The sequence below is a fragment of the Martes martes genome (genome assembly GCF_963455335.1).
Source record: "Martes martes genome assembly, chromosome: 7".
In the NCBI taxonomy this organism is placed as follows: Eukaryota; Metazoa; Chordata; class Mammalia; order Carnivora; family Mustelidae; genus Martes; species Martes martes.
Genome location: NC_137894.1, coordinates 45,780,156 through 45,794,241, shown reverse-complemented (window position 1 = coordinate 45,794,241; position 14,086 = coordinate 45,780,156). Strand labels below are relative to the sequence as shown.

General features: G+C 36.8%; 1 protein-coding gene across 3 annotated transcripts in view; it reads left to right on the top strand.

Moving 5' to 3' along the window:
• Nucleotides 1–14,086, top strand: part of DPP8 (dipeptidyl peptidase 8) — a 64,270-nt gene that overhangs the window by 16,981 nt on the left and 33,203 nt on the right. For all 3 annotated transcript variants that reach the window (XR_013967123.1, XM_080808511.1, XM_080808512.1), the window contains exons 4-6: nucleotides 4,990–5,163; nucleotides 7,043–7,211; nucleotides 13,161–13,271. Coding sequence is in view for 2 of the 3 variants with exons in the window: in XM_080808511.1 (XP_080664637.1) it covers nucleotides 4,990–5,163; nucleotides 7,043–7,211; nucleotides 13,161–13,271 (454 nt within the window). In the remaining variant the exon portion in view is untranslated. The remainder of the gene's footprint in view (nucleotides 1–4,989; nucleotides 5,164–7,042; nucleotides 7,212–13,160; nucleotides 13,272–14,086) is intronic.

The following is a 14,086-nucleotide window of genomic DNA, read 5'->3' as shown; positions in this document are numbered from 1 at the left end:
CACCAGAAGCTGAAAGAGGCAAGGAAGTATTCTCCCCTAGAGCCTTTGGAGGAAACATGACCTTACTGAGCTCTTAATTTTGGGCTTCTGTCCTTCAGAATTGTGAGAGAATAAATTTATATTGTATTCAGTCACCAAGTTTGTGGTATAGAAGCCCTAGAAACTAATATACATTCTTTGATGCACACAGTTAAAATTTGATAAAGTACAGTCATTCTGTTTTCTCTTTGATTGCTTGTGCTTTTGACATCATATCTAAGAAACTGTTGTTTGATCCAGGGTCACACAGATTTTTGTCTGTTTTTTTATATGTGAATTTTGTAATTTTAGCTCTTACATTGAGGTCTTTGATTCATTTTGAGTTAATTTTTGTATATGGTGTGAGATAGGGATCCCCATTTATTGTTTTACATGTGGAATCCATTTGACCTAGTACCACTTATGGAAAACTGTTCTTTCCCCATGGAATGGTCTTAGCCCCCTTGTTGAAATTCAATTGACCATAAATGTATGGACTTATTTCTGGTCTCTCAGTTCAGTTCCAGTGGCCTGTAAGTCTATCCATATGCTAGTACCATGCTATCTTGATTAATGTAGCTCTGTACTATTAAAATTTGAGAATGTGAGTCCTCCAGTGTTGCTCTTTTTCAAGATTGTTCTGAAATTCCATATCAGTACTATTAGGATCAGTTCATCCATATCTGGAGAAAAAGGCAGATATGATAGCCATTCTTTGAATCCGTATATCAATTTGGCATGTATTGCTGTCTTTATAATCTGAAGTCTTCTAGTCCATGGACATGGGATATCTTTCCATTTATTTAGATCTTTAATTTTTTTTCAACAATGTTCTATATACAAATCTTGACTTCTTTAGTTAAAGTTATTCTTAAGTATTTTATTCCTTTTGAGATATTTTAAATGGAGTTATTTTCTTAATTTCATTTTCAGACTGTTTACTACTAGTGTATAGAAATGCAACTTGTATCCTACAACTTTGCTTAACTCATTTATTAGCTCTGATGCTTTTTTGTAGATTGTTTTAAGGGTTTTCCATATATATTCCATATATATATTCCATATATAATATCGTGTCATCTGTAAATAGAGATAGTTTTCCTTCCTTTCCAACCCTAGCTAGAACCTTTAGAATAGTGGTGGTTAAAGCAGACATAGGGGGGCACCTGGGTGGCTCAGTGGGTTAAGCCTCTGCCTTCGGCTCAGGTCATGATCTCAGTGTCCTGGGATCGAGCCCCGCATCGGGCTCTCTGCTCAGCAGGGAGCCTGCTTCCCCCTCCTCTCTCTGCCTGCCTCTTTGCCTACTTGAGATCTCTGTCTGTCAAATAAATAAATAAATAATCTTAAAGCAGACATAGGGAAAACTTTCAGGTTTACCCTAAAAGACTGATATTAGCTGTGGGTTTTTCATAGATACCCTGTATGAGCTTGAGAAATTATTCCTTTATTCCTAATTTGTTGAGCACTTGTATCATGAAACAGTTCTGGGTTTTGTTAAATGATTTTTCTGTGTCTCTTGACCTTTTTCCCCATTATTATATTAATATCGTGCATTGGTTTTTATATGTTGATTGGTTTTTATGTGTTGAACCAAGCTTACATTGCTGGGATAAATCCCACTTTGTTGTATGTAATTCTTTTAATATCCTGGTGTATTCAGTTTGCCAGTATTTTATTGAGGATTTTTGCATCTGTAGTCATAGGAGATGTTAGTCTGTAGTTTTATTTTTTTTGTGATGTCTTTGTCTGGTTTTGGTGTCAGGGTAATACTTCATCAAATGAGTTGGAAAGTGTTTCCTCCTGTTCCTTTTCTTTGGAAGAGTTTGAGAAGGATGGGTATTCATTTTTTTAAGTATTCATTTTTTTAAACATTTGGTGGAATTCATCAGTAAAACCATCTTGTACTGGGCTTTTCTTTTATGGGTAGTTTTTTTATTACTAACTCAAGTCTTTTTACTCATTAGAGGTCTGTTTCCATTTTCTGTTGCTTCTTGAGTCAGTTTTGGTGGTTTATATGTTTCTAGGAATTTAACCATTTCACTTCATTATTGAATTTGTTGGCATGCAGTTGTTCATACTACTCCTTTATCATCTTTTTTATCTCTGTGAGATCGTTCCTAATGACCCTCTTTCATTCTTGATTTTAGTAAATTGAGTCTTCTGTTGTTGTTGTTGTTGTTGTTTTATCATTCTAGCTAAATTTGATCTTTTCAAAGAACTAACTTTTGGTTTAGTTGAGCTTTATTGTTTTTCTATTCTCTGTTTTATTTCCAACTTATTTTGGATTATTTTCTCACTTCTGCAAGCTTTGGATTTAGTTTGCACTTTCTCTCCAGTGCCTTAAAGTGGAAGGTGAGGTTATCAATTTCAGATCTCTTTTTTAATCCAAATATTTATAGTTAACAAGTTTCCCCCTGAGCACTGCTTTTGCTGTGTGCCTTAAGTTTTGGTATGGTGCTTTCATTTATCTCAAAGTATTTTCTGATTTCCTTTGTGATTTCTTCATTGATCCACTGGCTACCCCTTCTTGTGCTAGCATCTGGAAACTGTCAGGGCAGTTAGCTGGGACACCTGTAATCTCACCTCATTTGGTTCCCATTTCTCAGAGATCACTGTCCTTTGTTGTCTAATGTCCAGTGTCTTAAAAACATTATTTCATGTATTTTGTTCATTTTCTTAGTTGCTTCAGATGGGAGGATAAGCCAAGTCCCTGTTACTCCATCTTGGCTAAAAGTGGAAGTTGGTTTTAATTTTAACATTTAAATCTCTAATGTATTTGGCATGTTGTGAGAAGTGGATCCAGTATTCTTTTTTTGCATGTGGCTATGCAGTATTTCTGACTTAAACTTTAAATCAGTAATCACTGGTTTTAAAAATCCTGTCTTTTTCCTATTTTTTTCTTATAAATTTCTATATTTGTCTTTCTGTTTTAGATTTTCTATTCTGTACCATTGCTGTTGTTCATTATGCTTATTTGTATTTTAATTTTTAAATATCTGGTAAAGTGAGCCTTGTTCCCCATAATTGATCTTTTTCAGGGTTCTTTTATCATCTTGCTTGTTGTTTTTTTTTTTTTAATAAAATCTGTTTTTTTTTTTTTTAGATTTTATTTATTTATTTGACAGACAGAGATCACAAGTAGGCAGAGGCAGGCAGAGAGAGAGAGAGGAGGAAGCAGGCTCCCCACTGAGCAGAGAGCCCGATGCGGGGCTCCATCCCAGGACCTGGGAACATGACCTGAGCTGAAGGCAGAGGCTTTAACCCACTGAGCCACCCAGGCGCCCCTCATCTTGCTTGTTATTCTTTAAAATAACAAATTTTATAATTACCAACTTCTCTTGTGAAAGTTAATTTCTTAGCTGTGAAGTTTCTTGTGTTCTGATTATTAAGTATTAAGGCATATTAAGTACAGACCAAGTCCAGTGACATTCAGGGAGAGTAAGAGGGGAGAAATTAAAATACAATCATATTCTCAGAATTGATTTTGGCTTCAATCAGAATAGTCTTAAGAGATACTTAAAGGGATCAGAATTAATAAAACTATATGTTCATTGAATTTACAGGGTTTTTTTCTATTGGAGCCTAATACATATGTATAAATGTATATACATGTAATTAAGTATTCATAAAAAAGTGATACAGTGAATACAAAAAAGTAGGTGTGTTTCTAGCAATATTTCTAGGATGTCTAATTTTTATCCTCACCTAACATTATTTTAGGTTTGCAAGTACACACATGTATTTGCCATCCTTGAACAGTGTTTACTTTCAGTGTGCTAGCTTAGTTTTGGAGTGATACATTCCTGCCAGTAAACGCATCTATATTCCTTTGTAAGGCATCCTTGATAGTAGAAACCGTGTCTGCTTCCCTTATTTATCATACTCAAAGTATTAAGAGCTCATAGGGAAAATGTGGATATAAATTTTTTTTGTTAGCACTTACTCAATTTGTTTTCTTTATATTGCTTTTTAAATTTTATACCTGTATCAAATAATATTTCTAGCTTAGGAAAACGCCTCATCATCATCAGTCATTAATTACAAATAGTCTTTGAGAGAGATTTTAACAGATGCTGAAGGTAGGAAAACAAAGTGACACAAAGTCTGCTCTTAAGTTTTTTTTAACCTATTTCTAGTCAGAAATACTGAAAAAAGTGTAAAACGGTATCAGTCAAATAAGTAAAAGACATAGTAACACTTACATAAATTTCAAAGAAGAGATGACTGTACATCATAGTGGATCCGGAAACTTTCCTTGGCAAGATTGAATCAGAGCTAAGGTTTTGGGATAATGGTAGAACTTGGATGGATGAAAGAAAAATAGCCTCTCAAAGGGGATAGTGGAACAGACAAAGACCAAGAGGCAGAAACTCATATGTTGGGTTTTATGTCAGTGACATGACCACCCCGATCTAGGGTTTTATTAGAAGATTATTAATAGATGTGGTGGGAAGGTATTAATGACAGCTGATACTTGAGAACTTACTCTATGCCAATCATTGTGCTAAACGCTTGACATGTTTTTATCTAAGTTAATCTTCACAAAGCTGAAGTAGATGATATATTACTATTTTGAAAGTGAGAACAATTACTTTTGAAGAAATTAAACTACTTCCCAAAGTCAGTGTTCAAATGAGCATCATAGCCTAGTTTCAAACCACTTGGTTTCAGAGTCTGTGCTCTTAACTACATGCAACACTGCTCAATTACATTTAAGTTGTAGAAAGTCTAGAATGCCAAGCCAAGGTGATGAGACAATTCTTGTTCTCCACTATATGCAGTAATCATCTAGAGACCCTTTACCAGGAAATCTTCCAGGAAACTTCCTAAAATTAGTTTGCTTAGTGTTAACTGGCACATTTTGAACATGTAGACTCGGTAATATGGGAGATGCTAGGATTTCAGTGGAAATTTATTGCTAAAAGCTTTCAGAAGATTGAAGTAGGTGACTTCTCTTTCCTTTTGCATTAGGCAACACTGGACTATGGAATGTATTCTCGAGAAGAAGAACTATTAAGAGAAAGGAAACGCATTGGAACTGTTGGAATTGCTTCCTATGATTATCACCAAGGAAGTGGAACATTTCTGTTTCAAGCTGGTAGTGGAATTTATCATGTAAAAGATGGAGGGCCACAAGGATTTACTGTAAGTTCATGTTACTATTTGTTAAATCTGTTTTTGGGTACTAAAGGTTATCTGCATCCAAATCAGAAAGGTAATTAAACTAAAAAATTATATCTACCCACCAAGTGAGAAATTTAATAGTAAAGAAAACAAGATATATAAGTATTAATTTCTTATGTTAAGAATTAATCATTTTTGCACTGACGTTAATATGTAATTTTTTAAATGCTAAAAATACTTGCTATGTAGGAAGATTTAGTAACGGACATCAATGCCCACTTTCTGAGTAAAGGTTGAGGAGGATTTTGGAAGATTGTTACGACAAGGCAGTCTAATTTTGGTTCTCTTAAAAACTTAATTGATTTTTTTTAAGATTTTCTTTATTTATTTGACAAGGAGAGATCACAAGTAGGCAAAGCGGCAGGCAGAGGGAGAGGGAGAAGCAGACTCCCCGCTGAGCAGAAAGCCCAATGCGGGCCTTGATCTCAGGACCCTGGGATCGTGATCTGAGCCAAACACTTAACTGACTGAGGCACCAAGGCACCCAAAAAACTTAATTCATTTTAATAAATGGTTTTAAATGTTTGCTTTTACTCCAGGCAATTTTTTTTTGTTTTTTCTTTTTAAAAAGATTTTATTTATTTATTTGACACAGAGAGAGAGAGAGAGAGACAGCGAGAGAGGGAATACAAGCAGGGGGAGTGGGAGAGGGAGAAGCAGGCTTCCTGCTGAGCAGGGAGCCTGATGCGGGGCTCGATCCCAGGACCCTGGGATCATGACCTGAGCCGAAGGTAGATCCTTAACAACTGAGCCACCTAGGCACCCCAAGATGTATTTATTTGAGAAACAGCAAGAGATAGAGCAAGAATGAGTGGGGGAGGGGCAGAGGGAGAGAGAGAATCTCAACCAGACTCCCCAGTGCATGTGGAGCCTGATGTGGGGGCTTGATCTCATGACCCTGAGGTCATGACCTGAGCTGGAATTCAGGAGTCAGATGCTCAACAACTGAGCCACCCAGGCACCCCTCTCTGCAGTTCTTTACATGGTATTAGAACTTTTCTTTTGTTGGAAATGTATGATCTTGGTGTTTGTTAAATCTTTTTGAGTGTACTGTTTTATATTGGTAAAATGAATTTGAAATATTGAATAAGTATTCAATAAATAAGTGCTTAATAAAAGTATTTAACAAGCAATAATTAAACAGGTTTGGATAACAAAACTTATGAAGCGCTATTATATTTCTTTATTAACTTTCCTATTGGGGCCTCCCAGGTGGCTCAGTGGATTAAGCGTCTGACTCTTGATTTTGGCTCAGGTCATGATCTCATGGGTCATGGGTTGTGGGACTCTGCGCTCAGTAGGGAGTCTGCTTTTCTCCTTTTCCCTCTCCCTCTGCCTCTCCATATACACTCGAGTGCTCTCTCTCTCTTGCTCTCTCTTGCTTTCATTCTCAAATAAATAAATCTTTTAAAAAATCCTTATTTAGGGCGCCTGGGTGGTTAGTGGGTTAAAGCTGCTGCCTTCCGCTCAGGTCATGATCCCAGCATCCTGGGATCGAGCCCCGCATCAGGCTCTCTGCTCAGCAGGGAGTCTGCTTCCTCCCTTCTCTCTCTGCCTGCCTCTCTGCCTACTTGTGATCTGTCTGTCAAATAAATAAAATCTTTAAAAAAAAAAATCCTTATTTACTTTCCTATTACCCTTAGCTTTCTAATTGATAGTAAGGAAAAAAAAAAGAGTTTGTCCTTATAAATTAAGGCATGCAAAAGTATATTTTTCTGAGGAGCAGTTATAGTTGACATTTTACTTGGAATTATTGTTCATTTTATAGGAAGGGTGTTGTCAAATGAATAAAGTATGTATCAGCCTGATACTTGCTTTAAAAATGTTTTTTCTTTTCTAGCAACAACCCTTACGGCCGAATTTAGTAGAGACTAGTTGTCCCAACATTCGCATGGATCCCAAATTATGCCCAGCTGATCCAGACTGGATTGCTTTTATACATAGCAATGATATTTGGATATCCAACATCGTAACCAGAGAAGAAAGGAGGCTCACCTATGTGCACAATGGTAACACATAATTCTTCAAATCTACTTTTCTGAAAAGCATTTTTAAAATTTTGCCTTTGCTCACTTTTTGAAATTGAGGCAAAGTAGGTTACCTTTATATTTTAAATTCAAATCTTTAAAAAAGTACAGAGGATAAATAGTATGTACCACCCGCATAATGCTGCCTTATTTTAATGTTCATTTTCATATAGCACTGTAGCACCTCTGACATGATTGTTTCTTTAGCTTACTAAGACTGCCAGGATTTCCCCAAAACTGTTCTCATTAAAGTAAAATTTCAATTAAAAAAATCTTGGGATGCCTGGGTGTCTCGATTGGTTGAGCGTCTGCCTTTGGCTCAGGTCATGATCCCGGGGTCCTGGGATCGAGTCTCATATCAGACTCCTTGCTTACATCAGGGGAGGCTACTTCTCCCTCTCCTGCTGCTCCTCCCTGTTTGTGTTCTCTCTTTCTCTCTCTCTCTGATAAATAAATAAAATCTTTAAAAAAATTTAATCTTGCTTTTGGGAAACAAACAAAAATCTAATACACAAAAATTTATCTCCCCTTTTTGGAGAGCCTACTTACTTTGTCATAATAGGGAAAACAAAACTTTGTAGAATTGTGTGTATTGTGGAAATAATTAATTTTCATTGAAGTGATTATAGTACTCACTTCTCAATCACTGCTCAAAGCACAGAAAAGATGTAGATGTTTTCCTCTAAAGCTTTCATACAAATGAAAGATGAGAAATGGTGTATTGCTTTTTCTTTGAACACGTGAAACAAAAGATTAGTAAATTCCACAGAGAAGGCTGGTCACTTTCAAAATTCATTTGTTCACTTTCAAAATTCATTTGTTCAACTCTTGTTTAATCTAATGTTCACAAAGCTGAATTATTGGGCATATTTCTGGTAAGTTATTTTAGAATACAGTAGTGTATTGACAACAGACATTTTTTTCATTATTAGGATTATCAGTGTTATAGAAGAAGCCTTTTCCTGAACAATTTTCGTTGGTAGAAAGAATACTGAATTAGGAGTCAAGAAATCTGTTCTAGCTATCCAGTCAGTCAATAAAGATAGATTAAGTTCCTGTGCACCAGGTAACATGGCAGGAACTAAGAATATGTTGAATAAGACATAACCCGGACCCTCAAGGAAACTATATGAATAATAAAACAGAATGTTAAGCAAATATAGGGTGTTGTGAGGGTATCAGTATGGGGTAGTGGTCAGGAAAGGCTTCCTGTAAGAGATGACACCTAACTGGCACCTAACCTGATCTTAGATTTGACTGCACATTAACTGGTACATTCCAGTGAGGGGACCACCTGAGAAAGGTCCTAATGCAGAAGGTGGGTGTGTGAGGAGTTGAAAGCAGTCTGACAGTTCGTAAGGCATGAATCAAGAAGGTAACGGTAACCAAGACAAGGGTTAACTGTATCTCATGTAAATCAACAGAGTCTCTAACATGATGTGGGGGTCCACTGAAAGTTTTAAACAATTGGGTGGTGTGGTCAGAGTCATATTATAGATAAATTGTTCTGGATACTTTGTGAAAGTTGTGTTTGAAAAGCCCAGGGCTAGAGGCGAGGACACCAAAACTTGACTGTTGAAGTTATCCAGGTTTAAGTGGACAAAGATTCTATGGAACATCAGATAGGCAAAAGGGGATGGAATAGGGAACTTTTTAAGTGAAAAGTATGTGTTTTGGGGGTGCCTGGGTGGCCCAGACTCTTAAGCATCCAACTCTTGATTTTGGCTCAGGTCGTGATCTCAGGGTCTTAGATCAAGCCCCGTGTTAGACTCCATGCTCAGTGGGGAGGCTGCTTCCTCCTTCTCTCTTTCCCTCTGCCCTTCCATCCACCACTACCTCCCTGCTCCTGCTCTCTTCCCCTCCCTCCCTCTCTCTCTCTCAAATAAATAAATAAATCTTGAAGGAAAGAAAGAATGAAAGGAAGGAAGAAAAGAACATGTTTTGTGTCTCCATTTGGAGTCAGGGAATCAGAATGGCTACCAATGACAGTAGGATTAGGTTGATGATTAGTAGATCTGGGTTGGAAATCCTAGCTTTTTCTTCATGCTTTTAACAAACATTAAACTCTCACTATGTACTAGTTACCCTACTTGAGGCTGGGAGTGCAAAGCTCTGACAGTAACCGATAGAATTAAGATTTTTTAGTTTAGTTTTTCTTCTGTAGAATTGTTTTTCCACACAGGATTATTGTGAAGATTGACAGAATTTAGGGGCACCTGGGTGGCTCAGTGGGTTAAGCATCCAGCTCTTGATTTCAGCTCAGGTCATGAGCCCAGTGTTGTGAGATCTGTGCTCGGCGTGGAGCCTGCTTAAGACTTTCTCTCTCCCCCTCCTTCTGCCTCTATCTCTTTCTCTCTCTCTCTTAAAGAAAAAAGGAATTGACAGAATTTAAAGTAGAAAGCACCAGCACCCTGCAGGATGCTATAGTATCGTTCTTACTATTATTTTCCTTTCTGTGCATATAGGTGTGTGGTATGTTTATTATTTTCAAGATTAATGTACATGTTAAAAATGCAGTGTGGGAGCTCCTGGGTGGCTCAGTCATGAAGCATCTGCCTTCAGCTCTTAAAAAAAAATAAAAATAAAAATGCAGTCTAGAACCATTCCAGTTTGAATTCTAGATCTACCATTTTGTAGTTCTTCTTTTTTGTTTTTTTTTTTAAAGGTTTTATTTATTTATTTGACAGAGATCACAAGTAGGCAGACAGGCAGGCAGAGAGAGAGAGAGAGAGAGAGAGGAGGAAGCAGGCTCCCCGCTGAGCAAAGAGCCGATGCGGGGCTCGATCCCAGGACCCTGAGATCGTGACCTGAGCCTAAGGCAGAGGCTTTAACCCACTGAGCCACCCAGGCACCCCTACCATTTTGTAGTTCTGTGACCTTGAATAAGTTATTTAACCGATCTCTGTTTCTGTATCTAAAAAGGTGTGTCATTTATAGTGCTCTTATGAGGTTATAATGAGTTTATATTTGTGAAGTGTTTAGGATGGTGTCTGAAATATAGTAAGAGTGATGTGTTTAAGTAGAAAGATAGGTACAGAGTAAGCATCTTCACTCTTAACTCTGCTTACAGTAAGTTTCCAAGTGAAAACCTGCTTTCAGATGGGGTTAGTCAATGAACATGTGCATGTGTTTCCTTTCTGCCTAGTATGAAAAGGAATGTGAAAGTAATACAGTACCAGCCTCTACTCCCAAATGATATATTGACCTATCAGAAGAACAAAGCGATACCTTTTATTCATGTAATAAATAACTCTTAATAATTGAAGTCTATAGTAAGTGAAAGGGAGATAGAAATGAGTGGTTCTTACATCCAAAAGAGAACAAATATGAAACAATATGGTGTTTCATATTTCATATTTGTTATACCCACCATCAATATGGTGGGTATAACAATATGGTGGGTATAACCTTGGGGTAGTTGAAAGATCCAAGAAAACCGAACACTGGTTTTGCCTATATCATTAATTCCAAAATTCAAAAAACTCTTAAAAACTGAGCATAGTTTTCAGTAGCTGAGAGCTAAAACTCATTTGCTGGCAAAACCTGTCCTGAACTGACCTGAGGCTATTTATAATCTTAATCCTACTTAGTGTGTCTATTCATAAGTTTGCTGCAGGAATATTACTGTATTCAATTACAGGGTATTTGATTACCCTGCCAGAGATGTTACATAATTATATGGTAGATATATGATAAATATGAAAAATCCCCCAAATTCTGAGTTCCAAACACTTCTGGACTCAAAATTTTTGGATAGGGGATTATTGGCTCATGTTGTGTATTTGTTTGACTATATAGAAAATACAGTTAACCAAAAACAATACATTGATGCTTGTCTGTAATATTGAAACCACTATGACATATTACCATACACCCATTAGAATGGCTAAAATGAAAAAGATTAAAAATACAAATGTTGGAGAGGAATTTTCACACCTGGCTAGTAAGAATATGAAATAATACAAATACTATGGAAAACTATATGACAGTTTCTTATAAAGTTAAACACTTATCATACTACCCAATCATTCCACTCCCAGGTCTTTATTCAAGAGAAAGCATACACCCACAAAGACCTCTCTACAAGAAAGATTATAGTATTTTTATTCATATCACCAATAACTGACAATGACGATAACAGCCCAGATACCATTAACAGGTGAATGGATTTTAAAAAACAAAACAAAACAAAATGTGATATGCTCTGAAATATCATCCAGCAATAAACAGGAATGGATTGTTGATACATGTAACAATATTGGTGAATCTCAAAAAGCAGACAAAGTATGACTTCACTTATATGATACTCTATAGAATATGCATAACTAACCTCTAGTGAAAGAAATCAGATGAATGTTTGTTTCTGGGGTGAGAATGGGTATTGACTGAGAAGAGGCAGGAGAAAACATTCTGGGTGTTGGAAATATCATATGTCTTGATAGGGTGTGATTGGTTACACAAATATATACATTTTTCACAAATAGTACACCTAAAATTTTGTTAATTATAAAACAATTAAAAAAAATGCTTCTCCATAGTCTGTCTCATATTTGGAGAGAACCACATTTTGGTTTATATCCCAACACTTTTTAAAATGTATGTTTAACATTTTTATGAATGAAATTATAGTGTACATGCCATTTAGTAATAGGGCTGTTTTTAATCCAAGTATATTACAAATATTTCTCCATTTCATGAAATCTTTTTTTTTAAGATTTTATTTATTTATTTGATACAGAGAAATCATAAGTAGGCAGAGAGGCAGGCAGAGAGAGAGGAGGAAGCAGGCTCCCTGCCAAGCAGAGAGCCCGATGCGGGGCTCAATCCCAAGTCCCTGAGATCATGACCTGAGCCGAAGGCAGAGGCTTAACCCACTGAGCCACCCAGGCACCCATGAAATCTTTTTTTTTAAGATTTTGTTTATTTATTTGACACATGGGGGTGGCGGGGAGAGAGAGAGTATGTGTGTGCGCGCGCGTGTGCATGCCAGAGAGCACAGGCAGGGGGAACAGCAGAGATAGAGGAAGAAGCAGGCTCCCTCCTGAGTAGGGAACCTGATACAGGGCTTGGTCCCAGGACGGTGGGATCATGACCTGAGCCAAAGACAGATGCTTAACCAACTGAGCCGTTCAGGCAGCCTTCCATGTCATGAAATCTTATAAAATTTATGACTTTGTGATGGGGGGGTATTTATTATTTATTTTCAAAGATTTTATTTGTTTATTTGTTTATTTCCTTCTGCGGCAGGCAGAAGGAAAAGCGGGCTCCCCGCTGAGCAAGGAGCCGGATGTGGGACTCCATCCTAAGACCCTGAAGGCAGACTCTTAACTGACTGAGCCAGCTAGGCATCCTGGGAGGGTTATTTTAAAAGGAAGAGTTCCCTTCAAACTATTTACTGGAAAGTGTAAAACAGATAAAAGTTGACTGCAGGAAGGGGAGAGAGGAAGAAGGATGAAGATTACATGATGTGTAAGACCCATTCTAGGTCTAAAGTTAGACTTCTCTGGGTAGAAGTTACAAATCACTGTGACCGTTTCCATGTATCCTTTTTTTCCATGGTGCTAGTAGCTAAATGTGGGAAATAATAACTGACTTTTATGGAGCACGTATTTTGGTTCAGGCTTTGTTCTAAGTGCTTTATGTGAATTAACTCACTTAACCCTAACGATCTTATGAGGTACATTCTTATTCCCATTTACAAACGGGACACTTCAGTGGAATGAGGTTGGTTGATTTGCACAAGTTCAGTCGGTTAGTACATGATGGAGCTCAGATTTATATCCAGTCCATTTGGCTCCAGACTTCCCCACAATACTACAGCTGCATTTCATTATGCATGCAGATTTCATTCAGCATGCAAATCATTGTGCTTAGTACCTATGAAAAGTTAGAGAACTTCCTGTGATAATTTTGCTATTTATGTTTGTCTAGAGCTAGCCAACATGGAAGAAGATCCCAGATCAGCTGGAGTTGCTACCTTTGTTCTTCAAGAAGAATTTGATAGATATTCTGGCTACTGGTGGTGTCCAGAAGCTGAAACAAGTAAGGGGGTTCAAAATAATAGAAGTTAACTAAAATATTATGAGATTCAGCTGCCAGTTAAGTGCTCAGATGCTAAGTCCTGAATAGTAGATTATGAAGTCATGAAGACTGGATCCTATCAGTAGTTATTTAGAATATATAGGTTATATCCCACCATAATGAATTCTAATAAAAATAAAAAAGTAATTGCATTAATGCCTCTGGTCTTTAACTCTTTTTGCCAGTCTTTCATGTAGAGGCTGGTCTTAGTGGCAATATTGGTGACAAAATAAAAAGAAAATACTATACCCAATGCATTGCTGTAAAAACGTAGGATTGACTGGAGTGCATAAAAGTACGGCCAAATTAGTGTATGAATGGATCAGGAAAAGGGCACAAATTCCTCCCTTTTCTGGAAGAATTCACAAGTATTTTTTTTTAATTAAATTTTTTATTTATTTTCAGCGTAACAGTATTCATTGTTTTTTCGAATTCACAAGTATTTTATTGCCTGTGAAACAGCTTTCTCTGAAGATCCAGTTAGAAATTTGCTTTACATTCTAGCCTAATATTTTATACATATATTATATACAAAACTAAAAACAAATTTTATGAAGCAATACTTACCTGTATGTGTAATGCACTCTGATAGTGTATATTTTTTGTTCATTGTATATTTAAATGCTTGTTATTGCCCATTAATAGATTTCATGACATAATAATGGATTGCAGCTACCATTTTTGTTTTTTTAAGTAAGCTCTTTTCCCAATGTGGGGCTTGAGTTCACAACCCCGAGATCAAGAGTTGCTCACTTTACTCACTGAGCGCCCCAGCA